A 20,364-nucleotide genomic window follows, 5' to 3' on the forward strand; every position below is an offset into this window, starting at 1 on the left:
CTGCAACAACAAACACACATCCAGATTTACAGTATGTTGACAAAAGGACAATATCACTACTACTTGGAGTTAACAACAGAGAGCTTATCAAGGTTGAGTAATGTCAACTTCAATGTCACTGGATCCATAGAATTTTCCAGAAAACAATGTTTTCAACAGTTAGTTAATCTCAAGTGATTCATTGTGCAACCTTATAAAGACGAATCATATTTGTGGAACTGACTCATCGCTATAGTGTCCTACTGTACGTGGATTGAGGAGGGAGTAGGTTCTTTCCACTCTGGAGTCTACCAGCTGAGCTGCATGGCCATTGAACTGGAGAAGCACAGGTAGGCACCAACAGACTGCAGTTGATCGAGTGACCAGAGGAGGCACTCTTGCAAAGTTCAACACTGGAATCTCAGCGATACTTCAACCACCAGGCAATGTAAATATAAGTCAATTGTCTGTCGTATGTTCATCTTAATTTAGTTTATTTGTACTTTCCTCCAGTTGGGGATCTATATAATGTGGCGGTTAAGGGCCTAGCTTCAGGGCACTGCTATGATTGTGGCTAAAGTGGAGCTTGAGCCACCAACCTCCCAGGTCAAGCACCTGTGTCACAAGGCTATAGGCTATAACGGCCTTTGCCTTTGCCAAAAAGTCTTCAAAATCTATGCTATATATAACCCAGCCTACCACGCAAGGTCACACCTAGACACATTCCGCTGAACTCAAATGATGACTCAAATTCTCTCTTTATAAAGTCCTTCTAAAGTAAAGGTCCTCTACCCCAGGAAAGCTGCAAGATCAGGAAATCAGGTGTTGGCATGACTTGTGTTTAAACAGATGGCAAGGCAAGTCCAGGACTGAATTGTGGGTAATCTTGTTATTGCTTTTTGGAAGGAGAGTGGAACAGTAATGGTGAAAAAAGAGGAGAGAGTGAGAGAGAGGATGAGCTGTGGAATTGCTACTGTCTGCTTCAATTTGTAACCAAGCGGGAACACCCGGCTAGTTCATCTAACACAGTACTTGGAAAGTAAAGTGCCTCTGGATGCTAAAGAAGCCTATGTTGTTGGAAGGAAATCATCCAGAACATTTTTATTCCGAACATAGGATTATACCAGAAAAGGAAGGGGAATTGAAATAGGACTACCTGACCTGTGTTATGACTCTACTTTCCAAAACACTTCGAAACAAGTGGTTCTCGGCGGGGGGGGGGGGGGGGGGGGGTCGGGGGGTAACCTTGACAAACTACATTGGTGTGTCTACAGATGGAGTTGTGAGGTTGACAACTAGACATGTTATCTCTCCTGTGGGGGGTGGGGCAGAGAGGGGGGGTACAATTTCAGTGCGCACAGGTGGGCCTTGGGGGAAAAATGTTGAGAACCACTGTTCTGAACAATACTACACAGTCTTTGGCTTCATTTCAGACAGAATTTCAGCTCAGTACTGGGGGACAGCGTGTTGGGTTTCTGATGAATAAAACGTTGCTAGGAAACAGCTGGAGACCCTTGTGCCTGGTGAACAGTGTGGAGGAGAAACCTTTACTACAGCATCAGCTCTAGTCTTGAATTTATAGAATTTATCACAGCGAATGCGCATTTGGAGTATCGTCCATTTAATACGAACTAATAAAATCTATAGTGTTTACATTTGCGGTATCAGAACAAGGTAATAACACCAAACAACATATATTGTTACAGTTTAGTCAAACTTTACAAAATTAGCAAATATACATGCAACAAATGACTGAATGACGAGTATATTTTCAGCATCACTTTCTCTCAGTGGTCCTCAGAAGCTATACAATTACTTCATAAGTACTGCATGCATATTCAGAAATGCTTAGTTATGTCAGTTGGTATGTGATGATGTCACTTGCAGCATCAGGTGGTCTGTGACTCATTATATAACCACGCTACCAATGTAGGGGAAAATTCACAGAACGAAAGATCTCCCTCCTAAAAGCATGATAACCAATCACAAGTCAAAATCAGACTCCGCCTTAGTGAGCAGGCTGGTTCCTCCAAAACTCTCGACGATGTGTGCTAAAAGTTTATCAATATATCTGTATTTAAGTATGATATGTACCCTGTATAGTTTCAAACTGATTAACTGCTAAATTGTGCTAGGATTACACAGTGAGCCCAGCCAGCTGGCAGGGGGGGGGGGCCCGTCTTGAACTGTGTAGACCAAACTGTCAAGGACACGGGCAGAGCAAGATATGACTGTACAGCTGATTTCTCCGGGACTCTCAATGTTTTATGCCAGAAGTGTATCTATTTGACCTTGAACATTAATTATAGCTGAGCTTATGAAAACGCAAGAAACCACAGTGAAAACTGTTGAAATGAGAGCAAAGAATGCTACGTACATTTATTCCCTTAGAAGAGAATAATGAATCAAATGTTTAGTATGTCTGTATATTAGAAAAGTATACTACAAGTGAATATTAATGAAATGTTTAGTTTGTCTGTATATTTTCAATGATTACTGCTGCTTAGTTTGTCTTATAAAAGCGAAAGATACAGAGTGACGTGTATGGATGACGTGTTAGAGGGAGGGCATCCAGAACTTTATGAGGTCTGGTAGTTTGCCAAGAGCAGGTGCGGGGTGAAGTGAGGACACGTAGTTGGCAGAATGCCCTGAACTTTGAGTTGGCAGAGCATAAGGACCGTTGGCAATTTGCCACAATGACGTTGTGGGAGGAGCGTTGGGAGGAGTTACGATAAGAAAAGTGTGGGTGATTTGCCAGAATGAGGTTTTAGGAGGAGTTGTAGGTGGAGTAACTGTGTATAAAATGGGTGTACAAATGCCAGTCGGGGTTCAGTTCTGGAGAGCTGATCCGGCTTTATGCACGTGTGCTAATAAAGTCTGATTTTCCTGAAGATCTTGCTGCCTGGTGTGGTCTTTTCCCTCGCGAAGATGTTTTTCGACAAATTGAAGATTTGGACTCTGTCGTTTCCTAGACATGACATTTCCTAGACATGACACCACCTGCACACACACATCACAAGCTGCCCTGTTTTAACTAATAAAGTGGAAAGTGTATTTATTATTTATTCAAATTAACCTTGAACGAGCAAGGAAATGGCAATACAAAAACAAAAAAAACTGTGTCAAGCGATTTGCCTTGTGGAATTGTTGCATCTCCTAATGATGGACCAACAGGTGAATTGTTATGGTCTACAGTCCATGATAGGTTAAAATGGTCAGACAGAATCTAACCCCCATGGAGATCTTGCATCTTTGTATTCCTGAGAGTGACGTTCTCCACTAATATACGTCCCTCTCAATAAGAGCATCTGCCAAGTCACTCTAATGCAATGTAATGTACTGTAATGGATGGCAGATAGCCCAGGCCCTGCCAAGTCCTGCAAGATGGCGGACAGCGTTGTACTGAGGGGTGTGTTTAAGATGCGGGAGATGAAGGCGGGGCGAATAGGGAACTGCAGAAATGCACAGAAGAGAGCGTCCGTCTCGAGTTTGAACATCCACTCATGTTCAGCCTCAAGGGAAACCAGGGCATCATTATGCCTTTACATATGCCAGCCGTCTACTTACGCTATTGTACATGGGAATTAAGGATTTCATGAAACGACTTTAATAAAGGAATTTAACTGTCATTTTTACACAGACATTGAAGATTAGGAGGAAAGCCAGGGATCAGTGGTTTTGTGATAGGATCAAGTTAGATGAGGAAGGGAAAACTTTAATGTCGAGAATGCCTAACTGAAACAAGAGATCAGCTACACACACAAAAAAAGTATTCATTTGAAAACCAGAAAAGTGACGTTGTGGTGATGACTGCTGAATCCCAGGCGACTGACCTTGGATGAAAACTCTCTTCCAGAAGATTCTCCCGAGGTGATTTCCCCCCAGGAACACCATGTTGGAGAGGATGAGCATGGCGGTGGAGAAGGCTGACAGAAAAGCCTGACAGCGCCTCCTCATGGACGGGGAGAGGCAACGCTCCTGCAGACAGGACAGCAAGGCTTGATCAAACTGCCAATATCCCGTTCTTTCACCACCTTTTACAGTTTTATATTCACAATTTAGGCATTTAGGCAGATACAAAATTACCTGTGCTCCTTACTTCACATTTGATACATTGTATCCATTTATTCCAGAGCTTTAATACACGTGACCCGTGCAAGGAAAACACAAGACCAGTTGTCAGCTGGACTTGGACAGTCTGTCAGAATGTGAAGCCATGCACATACAAAGCCTGTGGTATTTCTGCTCCCTCCTGTGGCTAGTTTCCTTTCATTAAAATGAACCCCTCCTCTTGAGCGAACTCACACATCAAGCTTTTGTGTTAAATGCTTATTGTTGTTTATATTCTGATGGGGAAACGACGGGTTAAATCTCAAAAACCTTGCTAAAAGTTTTGCCTTTTTGAGGAATCTGATCTTTGCTGAAGTAAGTCCAGGTGTTACTGGCTTAGGAGTGTCCTTTGGGGAGCGCAGTCACTGCAGATTTTGAACAAACAGCCGAAGATAAGAGCTGAGAAGATGTACAAAAGCCTCCTCCTCAAAACACCATCGATCACCCTGTCAAAGCACACTGGCACCCTGACCTGGTGCTGAACCTTCAGGGGCCGAATCAAATGATTCACTTCCTGATAAAAATATACATTTACGTGCCCTCAGACATGTTGCCTCAGTACTTGGCAATTTGGCTGTTTCTGGGATGGTCATCCCAGCTGTGAATCCAAGCTTCACTCATTAATTATTATTTTTTTAAAGCAATGTCATGAAATATTAGCATACAGTTCACTGTGTTCTCATCTAGTTTTAGGTTTGGTGTGGTGGGGGCGACATGGCGTAGGCAGTAAGAGCGGTCGTCTGGCAGTCGGAGGGTTGCCGGTTCGATCCCCCGCCGGAGCTGTGTCGAAGTGTCCTTGAGCAAGACACCTAACCCCCAAATGCTCCTGACGAGCTGGTCGGCGCCTTGCATGGCAGCCAATCGCCGTTGGTGTGTGAGTGTGTGTATGAATGGGTGAATGAGAAGCATCAATTGTACAGCGCTTTGGATAAAGGCGCTACATAAATGCCAACCATTTACCAGTTAGCTTACTTCTGTCACTCCTGGGATGCAACATATGCAGCCACTGGTCTACAGTAGGAATGTTGTTAGTCTGGCATGAATGGAGGCACGTAAGTTCTCCTACACTGTGTGTCCTGAGGATAAAGGGCCTAAAGGGTGAAAGCACTTCATTATTACTCTAATTATGAGACCAAAATCTGAAGTGAGCACGCTACGCTGATTTCAGGGAACGCACTGGGAAGCGGACGATCGCACAAGCGAGCTCTCTCACTTACGATGGCCGGGTATACGCGAGGTGAGCAAAGCAACGCCTTCAGCCCGTTCTCCACCATCACCCCCAGCCAGTTCATCAGGGCCCAGTTCCTCAGGTAGTCATGGCCGCCATGCCAGTAAGAGATGAAGCTGAACGTGAGGGCCATGGACAGCATCTTGCGCAGGGTCCCGTGGTGGGAGCCTCCCGCGGGGATGTAGATGTACCTGGAACGACAGAAGAAGTGTACACAAACCTGTAAACGCCTGGGTCTGTGAAGGACACACAGTTAAGTCAAAACACAGGCTACCAATGAGGAGTGGCTCACACATGAAATAAGCTAATACAATCCCAGCATGCACTGGGCCATATGAAAGGCGGTACAGGACTAGTAGTAACTTTGGCTGGTATGGGTGCAGAGCTGTGTGAGAGATGTGGGTTTTGGAAGATTCAGTGACCACAACAGTTAAAGATGTATCTTGTGAAACAGGAGCAAGAGATCTCTTTAAAAGATTGCTTTTTGGAGATATTTATAAAATAAGTGTTTATGGCTTCAATAAACTTAATTTGAAGTTCTAGAAAAGTGGAATCATATCTCCATAATTCCAAAAAGATTAAAAACAATAGATGTATTCAGCAATCAGGAGAGGAAACTGTAAACTTGTGATAAGTTTAGTCTCACTTTGGAAGTGACTTTATTTTTGCAGGATACTTTATTCGACTGTCACAGGAAGAAACTGGCACTGATAATTGCTTTCTTTCACAAGTGGCGGTCTCGTATTCTCCAAGATCTTAAAAAAAACCCCTGAAGTTACAGGATTAAATTTTTATGTTTTTATGCGCCCTTTTTGTTTAATATTTCAGAAGTTCCAATGGTTATAAGCCTTAAGCCATAGATGGGGATTAATTAACACCCAGACAAGTTGTTTTTTTTCTGTTGTGCAAGAAAGCGATCACAGACTCCAGTCCTGGCGAGATGCGGTGACATCTGGATTTCAGATGGCATCCATTTTAGGCCATGGAATGAGTGTGGACATCCTCTACTGTTCCAGTCTGTAACTATGCTGGAGATGAACAACCTGCGAAAAGTCACTGCATTGATAACATTAATGGCAGCAGTCAAAACATACAGTAATGGTTACATAATGACTGCGGGAATGCAAGACTTCCATGCTATTCATGAGCCTCATTTGACAATGATGGCAGCTGTCGGTTTCTGTATTGGCGGTCAGACAGTCACAACAAGAGCAGTGAGACTTGTTAAAATGTAGGATATTGTTGTTAGCTTTCCAGTGAACGTAGCCACAGATAACAGTCAAAGCACACAGTTGGCTGAGGAGTCCATACAACTGAAACTCCTCAGCCATATCTCAATCGTTTCACTAAATAAGAAACCCGAGTGAATCTTCTATTGATTTCCTGCTTAAAAAAACTCAAATGTTATTAATGTTATTTTACATCCCGATTATATCAGGGTTTCTGCTGCCCTCTCGCTAAGCAAAGATCAAAGTCACCACTCAATGTGAATACAGCCACTACTTCAGAGCAATTTCACAATTGATGCCGGTGTGCGATGAACTTAACCAACGAGCGCTAATGCGGATGCTAATGCTATAAAGCGTCCGTCTACGACACTGACCCCTGAAATCATGTTCGGAAAACGAAAGGGGGATTAATAGGACTTGACATTTAAAGTGCATTTCCTGAAAGCAACAACTGAGGCAGAAGGATAATAGGAATTGCAAATACGTCAGATGAACTGAGCGTGAGCTGTCTGAGGGATTTTATTAATGTCTCAGTGGGACCGCTCAGTCCACCACCCACACCCCCACTGGCTGCCTCAAGGGCAAGATTAATATTAACCGCTTCAGGGGAAGGAGGAAAAATCTCCCCTTCCTCCACTGATTCAATTGTTTTTCTGTTTTATTTTTATTTATTTCCCCCCCCCTGTCTCTGCGTCCCTGTCTTGCCAGCTCCGGAGTTCTTCCTGCGCTTTCTTCTTCTTTGTTTTTGTTTTTCTGTTTGCTTATTGCACATCTGACGTTACTGTTCTGGGAGCAGTGGGCGCGCGACGGCGGCGGCCATTTCAAGGCTGAGGGAACACAGATTGCGTTTTAATGAACGCGGCCATTTCCCAGGCTTTTAAAGTTTCTTCTTCTCCGGGTTCAGAGTACGGCTGTCTCAGCTGCGCACTGCGGGTAGAGCGGGACCTGAAGGGCGGGTTTGCGCCTCGTTTCGATGAGCTGGCACACTTCCAACAACCCCAGTAATAAATCTTCATCACAGCCTACAATTCAGATCTATGGACCATGACCTGTAAACTACCAAAGGTGCGGCATGTCTTCATCATTTGAAGAACTCGATTTGACAACCGCCTTCACTACTTCACCGTTTGCTGTTAATATATGGTTGCGCATATAAATATAGTGCAATATCCACATATAATATGCTGGAATTTTCATTTATGCACATAATATAGGATCGTACTGAACGCGGTGGGTCAAATCTGTATTCTGTAACTTCTCGTGACCCGTTTAAATAACACCGAAGGTTATCAGGAGTGTGCTCATCGCTGTAACGTAGCGCCCATGGATAATTTATATCCCACCACCCCTGCATTAAAATGAATGAAAATGTGAAGAATTTGAGCAGAAAAAAGCCATTTGCCCAGCCATAGCTCCGTTAAAAAAAGATGACATTCACATAACTGCGCACTCCGCAGTGTCACCGTTATATCCTGCAGCATGGACACTGTGTTCCAATGTCAAATAACTGCTGTCATGCTACAGCATGTGTAACCCTAATGGTACACTGCTGTGCAGAATCGCACACAGCTACATTTTACAATTATTTAGACTTTTCACGACATATTCTGCTGAAAATATCCATCCCATTATCAAACCGCTAGACAAGCAGCTTGCCATCAATTTTCATGTTTTTATACTTGACTGCATCTTAACAAGGTAGAGTTGTTTATAATACGGGAAATTCACCGACGGTAAGGCGGAAGGGCAGAGCTTCTCGCTCTGATGCGCGGTGACTGAAGTGCAGGGTTCGGCTTTTAGGAAGCCGCCAGCGCAGTCTCGCCGTGCGATAATTGGGCGTGGAAGACGTCAGCACCCGTAGCCGAAGGAGCGACGGCTCGTTCTCTTTCGAGAGCCCGCTGAATCACTGCTCGTTTGTCTGAAGGCCAGAGCCATACAAGCAGAGAGAAAAGGCATGACTGTTCTGAGATTTCTTTAAAAACAGAAAAAGGTGTTGCTGTTGCTGAACAGCTCTGCGAGCGCTGGGGTCTAATCCCTCGTCTGGCGACCCATGTAAAGCTCGGCGTCCTTTGGGGTTTAGTCGCTGTCCAATGGGACACTGTCGCTGGCCTTGGAGAGTGAAGAGGCCACACCCACACATTTAGACATTTTTCACCTTTTGGCCCATAAAAACGCTGATGGGAAAGGATGAGGTGCCTTTTCACGCATGGATGCACAAAAAGGGGAATTAGGCACTACATGGGCAGGGCTTAATGCAGCTGGCGAGCTGTAACCGCACTTAGCCCTATGGGCAGCTCTTCGGCTTGTACCCATATGCATGCATGTCAAGCCTATGTACTGACTTTACATAAGTGTGTGAGGGGAAGACGAGAGAAGTCTTCTCGCACACTGCGTGCGCTATGCACGGTTTCGCTGTGCTCTTCTTCCCTGATATGGTGTCATTCGTCCAGTCGATGACTGAACCATCGGCATCTGAAATGATTTGGTGCAATGTACAACTAAAACGTTTCTTGATTATATTACGTTCTCAACTCCATCCTGTCCCGCGACACGCAGGACAAACCTACCCCGCCGCAAATACAGAGCATTCCCTCCCTCCCAACTCCAACAAGCCTCTCCTCCCACCTGATCGCTGTTCTGATTTGTGAGGCTCATTCCTTTCACCCCTGAGGCACAGTTTGGTACCTTACTTTCTGTCACTTTTTCCAGTTTTTGTATGCGATGAGGGAGTGGGGCTGGAAGTCGGCTATGGCTACACACAGTACACATGTACAGTACAGCATGTCAGATACTGCCTTGACAACTACATCAATATCCTCTGTGCTTGAAAGCAAACAGAAGGCCTATGGTTTAAGGCTTGACTGATATCTGGAGCTTCAGCAGAAGTCTTGACTGCTTATTGCTTGTTGCCAGGACAACGAGGGCTGGTGCTAATGCCCCGCCCGAGTAAACCACGCCCCACCCCCCCGGTTGAGATCAGCTGGGCTCAGTGGGTCAATCACCATATCCCCAAGCACCCGGTTCCCCCCCCACTCCCTTCATTAATACATTAATTAACATGAATTAACCATGACAAGGAGATACATATTAATGAGGGTTTTACAGGGAGAAATCAGTTAAACATGTTTTACATGTTTATATACAAATCAGGGGAATGAAGTATCAATAGAGGATGCATTATTAAGAGAGGTTCTCTTGGCCCTGACTGAGATAGAGGCAGAGAGGGGAGCTGGCAGCCCAAAAAGGCCCAGTCCCACCCCCGCTAGGAGGACAGCCATGGTTCCTGTCCATTTTGCAACGCAGAATTTGAAAATTCAGCAGATGCTTTTATGTTGTCAAGGCAACTTACATAAGGTGCATTTAGCATGGGCAGAAAAGCACAGCTGGAGCTGAAGAAAAGAGAGGAGTTCCATCGCAGAGATGCATTTTTACCAGGTCCTGCTCTGCGCTCGCAAGTGTGTCATTCAACATCAATACAGCGACTACAAAAAAAAAAAAAACCTGCCACGTTTTAAGTTCACTGGAGACAGGCAAACAGCTCCCTGCCATCGAAGTGGGAAGGAGAGGTTCGCAGGTATGTGAACAGAGCAAAGATATCCCCCTGTAAATCCCTCACCTTTCCTAAAATATTGGCAAACGACCACAATAAAGGTGTGCCAACAAACCACAGGAAAGGGCAGAAGAGAAGATGGCTGCTATCTGGGCCTCTGCATACAAGATGGCTCCTTTGTGTGTGTCTCTTACTCAAGCTATACACTGCAGTACAATGTAAACACACTGTATAGAAGATGGCTCCATTGTCTCTCTGTACCATACAGTATAGCATGAGTAAATGCCCTGTATAAGACGGCTCCTCTGTATGTCTCTGTACGGTAGAGTATAGCATGAGTAAATGTAAATACACTGTATAGAAGATGGCTCCTCTCTGTGTGTCTCTGTACTGTAAATGTAAAAACAATGTATAGAAGAAGGCTCCTCTCTGTGTGTCTCTGTACTGTAGTGTAGTGTAAATGTAAACACACTGTACAGAAGATGGCTCCTCTCTGTGTCAGTGTGGTGCAGTATAAATGTAAACACACTGCGTGTGCAGGTGGTGCAGTGCAGGCTGATGTGCCTGGGTGAGTAATGGCAGTCATTTCAGCAGGCAGGGGATGGTCTCTGGGGTAGTGTGAAGCTCTGATCTGCTCTCGCTCCTACAATCCCACCCACTATCACTCCCAGAGCCGCTCCCACTGATCCAGGGCCAGCCGAACGGTAATCCTGAACGGTATTCTGAAATCCGTAAGGGGGGGTGGGAGGGCGTGGAGAGTTGCGGGAAGGCCATCTGAGCTGTGATCCCTTCTCCACCACTTACCCTCTCTGATTTATACCCGTCTGACACAGATATACAAACATAAACACATGCGCGTATGCACAACACATAGGAGAGGAGGAGGGATTATTTACAAAAACGTAAAACTTTCAAATTAAATTAAATAAAGAATCATGGCCTGGATACACACTATCTTTCCACTCAACACTATCTTTCCAGTCGAACTAGGTGCATAAAACTGTACCCCTAGCCAGAATTAAATAACTAATTTGTACCTTTTTTGCTATTCATTTGTATCGAAATAGAACATTCACTGTACTTTCAGGGCACATTTTTATCCAAAAACGTACCTCCACTGGTTCTTTATTTCTGAGTGCACCCCTTCACAAAAGGACAAATTTGTTTTTCTGTGCAGAGTATGGCGGTCCACTCTAAGGAGGGGTCTCAAAAAAAATATCAGTACACCTATTCATGTTATCTCCCATTACCACAGCATTTGAAATATGAAAATTTCAGCGGACCCTGAGTGAATATATACTGTACAATAGTGTGCACAGACCTCAGTTTCCCACAGTGTTCCACGTCTGTGGGGCTGCGTTGTGTTAAAAAGCAGGCTGGGCTGTGTTTGCTCTGTCCCTGGATGTCCACAGAGAAATCCAAATCATTAGTGTGCATGCTTCGTACACAAGGCTATTTTTAGCCTGGTTAATTACTACATGCATATTAAACAGCAACTCTACATATGGCTTTGAAGCTACATGCATGTTTCAAGCAATTAAGCAATACATTAATAATTAACTCTCTATTAAACCGATTGCTACTTTTTTGCTTTTTGGTTTGTATACTGAACATTGAATAACTTTATCTGTAGAAGTTATATGCACATAAAGATTTGGTATTGTCACTGACACAGGATAATGCAACCAACAGCAGTGATTTCTACTAAATGGATTTTAGATTAAATTTGATGTAAAACATGAATCTGGAAAAAATACAACTTCAATTCCGTAATAACAAAATGATACTTATTTAGTAGACAAAATACAACATGCAGTTTGTAAGAAAGCTTACAAACAATGCCATGTTTGTGTCGCACCTACAGAAAGCTTACATTGCAAAGCTACTTAAGGTTATACATAGCAAAGGTTTGGGTATTAACCTGCTATATTATCAGCAACATAGTGGAATCATGTGATTTGTAGGTAGAAAGCCAGTGAAGGATACACGCTTATAACAGGTCCTATTGTCTTGGTAACGTATGTGTTTTTGTTGCAACTTTCTTTGTAATCTATGTGCTGTATAATCATGATCATTTTACATAGCGCTTTCCAAAACAATAGAAGAGGATCAAATAAACCTAAAACAACACACAGTAAAACGAGGCCAACAAATCATAGGCAGCATTTAAAATGATAAGAAAATATTGAAATGCAACATAAAACAAAATTGATAAAATAAATTGAAAACATAATTCACACGAAGGCCAGGCCAATAGAGAACGATCTATCACCTTTATCATGTTCTTAGCCTGCAGCACAGGCCAATCAATCAGCGAGGACTGTACGGTATAAAAGCTGAGAAATAGACGACATCAGTTCATAATATGAAATAAACAGCATTGACAGCATTTCCTGTTACTTGGTTAGTGGTTGCAATAAAACCCAGTTACAGTATAGTTACATGGGTGAAAAGTCAAACCAAATGCCAATAGCTGACTTTCAGCATGTGCTGGAAATGAAAAGGATGTATTCAGTGCAACAAGTGCCCGCCTACTCATTATGCCACAATTAATAACCCTTCTTGGGGGTGGGAGAGCCTCTTTATAGGCAAGAGAAAGCTCATTCAGTGGTTGGGGGCTAACCTCAAGGCATTTAGCTAGTTATTTAGCTCATATTACATTACTATCTCTCGTTTCTGTAAAGCATCTTTGTAAAGAGCACAATACAAATACCACTTTTGAGGTGGCCCAGTGTTGACAAGGGGGAATAGCACAGTTTGTATAACAATAGACGATCTCACCATCTCAGCCACACATTTCTAAATAGGGGCACAGAAGTCATTGGTAGGTGCTCCAATTATGTGGAATAATTTAGATCTTATTAAGGTCCCCAGACTCATTTTTAGAAGCTCACTTAGAAACTCATTTTTAACTGTATTACTGTTTAGCTCAATGCTTATTGCCTTTACTGAATCATGCAAGAAAAGCATTCTGCAAATATCAAGGTATTAAAAATATTAAGAGCAGGGGTGAACAACTCTGGTCCTCGAGTGCGCACTGGTTTTTGTTCCAACCAATTGCTTTGTTTTTAATTTGCTGCAACTGGTACTCATACACATGTCAGCAATGCTAATAAAAACCAATGGTGGAAAAATTCCATCAGACAGGGCTCATACTCAGTTGTCTCCTTGGTCACATGCCTGGTCACATGAACAACAAAAAAAATACAGGGTAATTACCCGCCTCGGTGGATGAACCAATGGAAAACGTTTGGGTAGTTGCCAAAGTTGAGTGCAAAGATATTATGTCAGAGCATTTTTTTAGGAAATAAAATCTTTATCTTTTCCTGTATGCCAGGGGGAAAAAACTAATACAAATTTGTTTTAGCAAAGATTGAACATGAGTATGTAGGCTGAATTATTTTTCAATTGCTGCCAAACATGAATGGAGTCCAATGAGAAAATAGGCTTTCTAAGCGAAAATACTGGTATCACTAGGGGGAGACTTCATATCATTTGGCGAAACGGATAGCTCGAACGCTGGCCCCTTGGCCCAGAGAGGAAGAGAGACATCCATCACAGAAATATCCACACTTCCTGCAGTCTCAGTTCACATTTCAGCAGTTCAAGGACTTTCATGGGACCATAATCCTATAAATTCAACCAATGACCATATTATCTAACAGGGTAAAATGACCTTCAGAGCTAAATAAGTGAAAAAATTCTTTCTAAGATTTTTATGGTTAGGATTCTTTAGCAGAGCTGTCCTTGTCTCAATAAAACTGCCATATGCTTGAAGGCCTTTCTTACCACGTCAACAGGTGCGTTATTTCCTTTCTTCCCGAAATCTACAGGAACATCAAGGTGCTGGAAAGAAGGCATAAATTCAGAACTCTTAACAAGATTACTTCTTAACAAGATGAAAGAAACGTTTTTGCCAGTTACAGTAGCTCCAACACTTCTAACTGCACGGGTTTTACATGCCGGACACACCAACATGTAAAAAGTCAAGGATAGGTAATTTACCATTGAATTTTCACTGTCACTGTTGCGAAGAGAAACTCTTCTCTACCCGTTTCCCTACTACGCTTGGACGTAAACGTTAGCTCCACGAACAACGGCAGCATGACTGCCAGACTCAGCGGAGGTGCGATTTCATTTCCTGGGTGTGTTCACCCGGCCCGTTGGCCAACGTGCCGGCTCCCCTGCTGCACACTGGCACAGGAGACTGTGCTGTTATAAGCAGCCTCCATCCACAGTGGAGAGAGGCATTTTGACTGACACGTCCCTCTGCAGGCGATTTTCCCTTCGCCCTGCGGTCAGAGAGTGCCTGAGGGACCCAGCGAGGAAGCCCAGGCCTCTCTCTGTCTGCCTCAGCGGCTTCGCTTCTCTTACCTTCTGTTCTGGAAAATGAACTGACCATTGGGCTATTTGCTCCGTGCCTCGTCCAATCACCACTTGACACACCGACCGCAATTAGCTCCTTCCCACGAAGCGAAATTAAGTTCAAGTACTTGGAGGAAGGTCAAAGCCGAGACGCCTCAGTTTACGCAAACATATTTAACACCTACGAGATGATATCTGTACAAAGTCTCACACAAAAAAATACTCCAGATCATTTGCATATTTGAAATATATGTTTTGATTTTAGAAGGATATATTCTCTGTTGTGCTGAATATTCACTCTCTGTAAGGGCGGTGGTTTTGCATGGGCATGAAAAGAACGTCATTATCTTGTGCTGAACGACCGGAGGAGAAAACGACATCTCTGAAAGACCTTTTAACTCCTGAGAGCTTAATGTGTGGGAGGAAGCCGAGATAATTAAGACCAGTCTAAAGCTCGTTAAGACCGATCCAAGGCCACTTCATCATGAAGGCGCAATGCTGACATGCGTATTTATGGAGATTTGCAGCTAAAAAATAGTTTATGACAATTATAGGACCCTGGGCTGCATACAAAGATACCTGGGTAGTCCTCTGGCACTTGTTGACAATACCTCAGGGTTAAGATCTATATCTTTCTTTCTGGTTCGAATGTGTAATCATGTTGCCCCATGGTATAACACAAAATCTTTGTCACTGGTTTTCAAGGGCTTGTCCCTTGAGGGCTAAATACATAGTGCACATTGACCTTTCCTGAGCAGATCTGCCAGTCTCTTTGTGCACAAAAAGCTTACATTACATGTCATCTTTAGAGTTCACTCAAAGCTATGGAACAAAAAAATGAAATAAAATGCCACAAAGAGCTCAAGGAAAAATGATTATGCATTGATTACATATGCGCATATTCATAGACGGGCACAGCGAGCTCACAAAAAAAGAAAAAGAAAAACAAAACAAAATAAATAAACAATATTGCCACAACAGTTAACCTGCAGAGGGCCTGTGCAATGCATCTGCATAATGGTGAACACATGCAAATATAACATTGATCAAACGCTCTTTGTTACTGGAGATCATCACCTTGGCAGGCCTTTTTTGCGGGGATATAATAATGGTGCATTTTCACAGAAGCAGAATGGAGCTCTTGAATATGCAATTATCACAACTGTCCCGGGAATACGAGAATTCATTAGGAAGTGCATTAACACTTCCTAAATATCGGATCAAATGGGGCCCAGGAAAGATGCAAGTAATGACTATTCCGCCATCTCCATCGTTTTTGTTTTGTTTTTTGGTCTAAAAAGAAATGAATGACTCATACTTTGGATTTCATGGTAAATATTACCCAGTGAAGAAACAGACAATCAAAATGCCTGGCACTCTTACTACTGTACAGCCAGAGAGAAAATTACTTTTTTTTCAAAGACATCTACAAAAGCATAAAATGCTGGACAATGGCAATGATAAAAGGAGCTGCTGTCTCTTAAATCAGTCCATTATCAAGTACTCTATCAAGCATATTCTCAAGTACCCTATATTTCAGATTTTCCTTTCAAAAGGCAACCATTTGATTGTTGTAAAAAAATGTATGAATAAATAGAAAAAAGTACAACCGCCAGCAAATCCAGCATCAGTAGTGGTAGTGACGGCAACAACAGCAACAATAACAACAGCAACAGCAAAAATAACAACAGCAACAGTAGCGAGAGCAAGAAGAAAACAACAAAAATAAGATTTACAGCAACAAGAATTACAGCCTCAGCAAAAGCAGCCTTTCAAGCTCATGCCAGTGTGGCCTATAATTCTTCCCAGTGCATAATTCTTTTCCAGGGTATTTATGGTTACCGAGCACAGAACTATATTGACTGAGCTCCATGCTAGCTAGCAATCGATAGGTGGCATGATTATTTTCGACATATTTGTAAAATGAATCAACATTTCTAAAAGAAACACATCTATCTTGTATGTGCAGGTATACGATATTATGATTTGTTCAGGTTTAATACAGCTTTTAATGCTATGCATCTATAACCAGCTGTTCACAAGGCGGCCATTTTGTATATTAACATGAATGCTTCCATGGAACTCATGAGGTAGTTGAGCAGCGACTGGCAATTTGTCAGCGGTGGAAATGCTGGGGGAAATTATACGGTGCAAATAATTACAAGCTACACCAGACCACAAATGTACCAAAGCCACAGAGCCCTCTCCCACAGTAGAGCTTTAACTGCCATATACTGTAACATGAGGATGGGGCCCAGCCAGGCTGATCTGGCCCAGCTCCTCCACGCCCCACTGTTCTATCGTATTTCCTGCACAGCGGGTGGCAGGTAGTGGCTGCTGGCTTCATGCTGGATGCCAATGGCCTGAGCATGGACAGCGAATGGGCACTGTGTAGAACTCGGATAAAGCGTGAATCGGACAGGATTCCGGGTGAAAGACAACAGGACGTTTTTTACGTTAATCTTCATGTTCCTCAACATTAATTGCTGGACCTTTGCTGCGAGGGGTCACAACTGTTAATCAGGATGAGAGCCAGGAGAGCACCTGATGATGAATCCTCTCTTAAAATGGCTGACCTTGGCGTTGATGATCAAATCACAGCCTCCCACAACGTATGCTCCGTAGATAAATAATCATGATGATAATCGCTGCTGAAGAACAAATTAACTCAAAAACGTGTGATTATGAAACATAAACATATCAACATCTGTTCCAATAACAGCCCTCACTGCAGCATTAATCAGACCTGCTGTTTGGACCATCCCGGGGAGACGCTTTGCTCATTTGGGGGGTTTCAGGGGGCAGAACGTCTGCACCCTACGCACAACGCCCCTCTGTCCGATCAGGCATCCTCTGTCTGCCGACACGAGCCGGGTGTTAATCTCCTCCTCTGACTCTGCGTCTGAGAGTTTGACGCACTCGGCTCTGCACAGAGAGAAGAGGAGTGCTGGTTTACAGGACCGGCAGGCAGGCGGTGGGTCGCAGCGATGGGTACATGCACACACAAATTGAGCATTTCAAGTTGGGGAAAAAAAAACATCTGAAACATTTTAAGTGAAAAATGTATTGCCAAGGAGACTGCCCGCCATTCTTGATGCCCTCCCAAGCTCCATTAGCATGTTGTGTCCAAACCATGGTCCTCGCCAGTCAGTCTACACTAAGGGACAGAGTATTAGCCAGTGTAGCTAAAGTCCCCACACACATCGGTAGGAGCTAATCACACCCACCCTGGGTGACACTGCATTATGCAGCGAATCTCCAAACAGAACTGCACGACGCACATGTGAACGTGCTCCAGTTTTTTTCAATAACTGAAATAGTGAGCGTTTAAAAGAACTGAAATGGAACGTTCTAATTACCGTTGGGTTTGAGAGCTGTGAAAAGCGCACAGGCTGGCCGATGCCCTCTGGCCTGAGATAATGGCAGGCTTTAGAGGAGTTCCAGCTGAGAGTCTGACATATCAAAGCTCCCCACAGGCCAGAAATGAGCCCTCCTGCAGTCCTACACTTTGCCTTTCACCTCTGGGGCCAATGTGGCACTGCTCCCTATGAGCAGACTTCATAACAATCAATCAGAGGCTATTTCCTGTAATACAGACTCAAAGAATGTTCTCGAAACACACACCGTTTCTCTGCAAGGCTGTAAAGATGTTTCATTCAATGATATTCGGAATGAGAAGATGGGTGACAAAAAAATTTTTCTGTGGTGCAATATGAGAGCAGGACACTGCCACAGCGTTTATTCCATTAGCAATGACATATTTCACAGGTGTTGAGGCACTTACTGTATTATGAGCTTGCCTATTTGTTTGTCTCGAGATACGAGTATATATGCTTGCTTACCATGTTAAATGCATGCTTTGACTAAAAGTGTCAGCCAAATGACCAAATTGGAACACTCCAATAGTAACAAAAGCAAGATTCCTTTGTCTGGGAACATTTATTTTATAAAGACCCTCGGTATTAATGGAAAGGACACTACATGTTAATAGACCTTATAATAATGGGGGTTGGCCACTTTTTATTTTATTTTTTTTATCGACCATCTGGACAGCAGCTCCAGATTTTTACCATTGAATGCTAAATAGTGTCTTCCCAAAACTTTGAGGGGTTGTTTAACGAGTCTGACCTTCCTAGATCTGCCAATGTCATTAAAGCCGCAAGACCGAGTGAGAGACTTCGACCTGAACAGAATGTTCCAGAACTACAACAGGAGCAGCAACAGCGCATATGCTTAAAAGGAATCGTGCATAAAGTAATATTCGGAGATTAATCAAATCCGCAACACGGATTAACCTGATTTGCACCTATTAAAACGCAAATACAAATGGGCATCAGACATCAGCTGAAAAACTCTGAAAAAATAAGCTGCCATTACACATTGCAGCAGAGACCGTCGTAATCACAACCCATACAGTACAAAACTATCATTTCCACCCACAGACCGTTCTGTGAATGGCTAACACGGCTGCATTCATGCAGCCACTGTTTTTGTAAGACACGACGACCTTCACACGGGACACCTGACCACCCACATACAGTGCCCTAACTCAATCAGAAACCCATTGTGGTATTGTTGATTAATTCATTCATTTGCAGCCACAGGGAAAAACTATTAAGCTAATTTAGCCAATTATACTCTTAAGCTTCATCTAATCAGAAGAGAAGACAAATAGAATGGCATTACTCATTGACAGTGGCATTACTTTTGAAGCCTGCATTATGATCATTTTAAAATTCCTAACAAACCTTACGAAACACAAATCAGGAACAGACATTTTATGAATCCTGTCATTTTGCCTCATGCTTCACGTCAGGGTTTTTCCAAGTAACTCTATGTTCAGTGACTGGAATATGCTCAGGTCTCTGATCCTTAATACCTGTTACTACAGTCTCACTCCCCATTTGATGTTTGTACCTTGATTGTCAACTTTCTTGTTTGGTAACACTGTTTTAAATCAGGAAGATTTCAAACTCAATGGGGTATTCCTGGTTAAATGAATAAATAAACAATTGCAATTCATTTGTAAATTACGGGGGATAATAAATGACATTAGCTAATCTGACTGTGGCACCAGCCCTAACAGGAGACACAGAAAGGCAGTGAGAAGCACATTTTCAGATTTAACTCACTGTCACCGGGCTGTTCACCTAACAGCTAAAGTACAGGCAATGACCACAATGCTGTTGAAATGCAGGTTTTCTGCGAGGCAAGGCTCTTTAGAGGCATACAATAGGCACCATGCTAATGGTGCACAGCAAAATGTTCTCTCAAATACACTCTGCCAGAGAACATTTCACACTGAGAGTATCAGATCACTCTTGGACCATTTAAACACTGTTAAACAAAAACACTGGGAATGTCACTGGACGAGCTGGGATGTAGTATTAACCTTACAGCTTGGATATTAATTAAAATAACATCAGAAATATCATGAGTGGTTTTCAAATCCCTACACCAATCAACAGTGCTTTAACATCCACATTGCTTAGGGAATGACTGAAAACATACTTTATATTCTGTAGGCAGAAGGCACGTGAGTCTGGAGTAGCTTTACGGACTCAAGCAGCAGAGCAGAGAGCGGAGCGCTGAAAAAGAAGAGTTTTGCTGCTCAGTCCCTGAAGCCCGCCCCGGCCAATCGCGTTCCCTGGGACACGGGTTCGGCTCCAGAACGACACGGATTGCTGCGCCCAGGAGCTAGGAGCTGTCAGTGTTTTTTGATCCCGGCGGCCTGTAATGTCACCGGTAACTTCCGCGGTGCCGAGACCGCCGGGCGCGCGAGTGGTCTGTCGCCATGGCAGCTGCCCGCGCGTTTCCACATGAGCTCCCTGCCAGTGCTCTCCTACCCCGCGCGGGGCCCAGAGGCCCGTGCGCAGGCCCGCTACCCAAATCAACCGGCAGGG

General features: G+C 43.4%; 1 protein-coding gene across 2 annotated transcripts in view; it reads right to left on the reverse strand.

The window, feature by feature from the left end:
- Positions 1-20,364, reverse strand: part of hhat (hedgehog acyltransferase) — a 77,831-nt gene that overhangs the window by 24,785 nt on the left and 32,682 nt on the right. For both annotated transcript variants that reach the window (XM_061228569.1, XM_061228570.1), the window contains exons 10-11: positions 5,307-5,508; positions 3,813-3,957 (exon numbers count right to left, since the gene is read on the reverse strand). In XM_061228569.1, coding sequence (XP_061084553.1) covers positions 3,813-3,957; positions 5,307-5,508 — 347 coding nt within the window. The remainder of the gene's footprint in view (positions 1-3,812; positions 3,958-5,306; positions 5,509-20,364) is intronic.

This window comes from Conger conger, chromosome 18, assembly GCF_963514075.1.
Source record: "Conger conger chromosome 18, fConCon1.1, whole genome shotgun sequence".
NCBI lineage: Eukaryota > Metazoa > Chordata > Actinopteri > Anguilliformes > Congridae > Conger > Conger conger.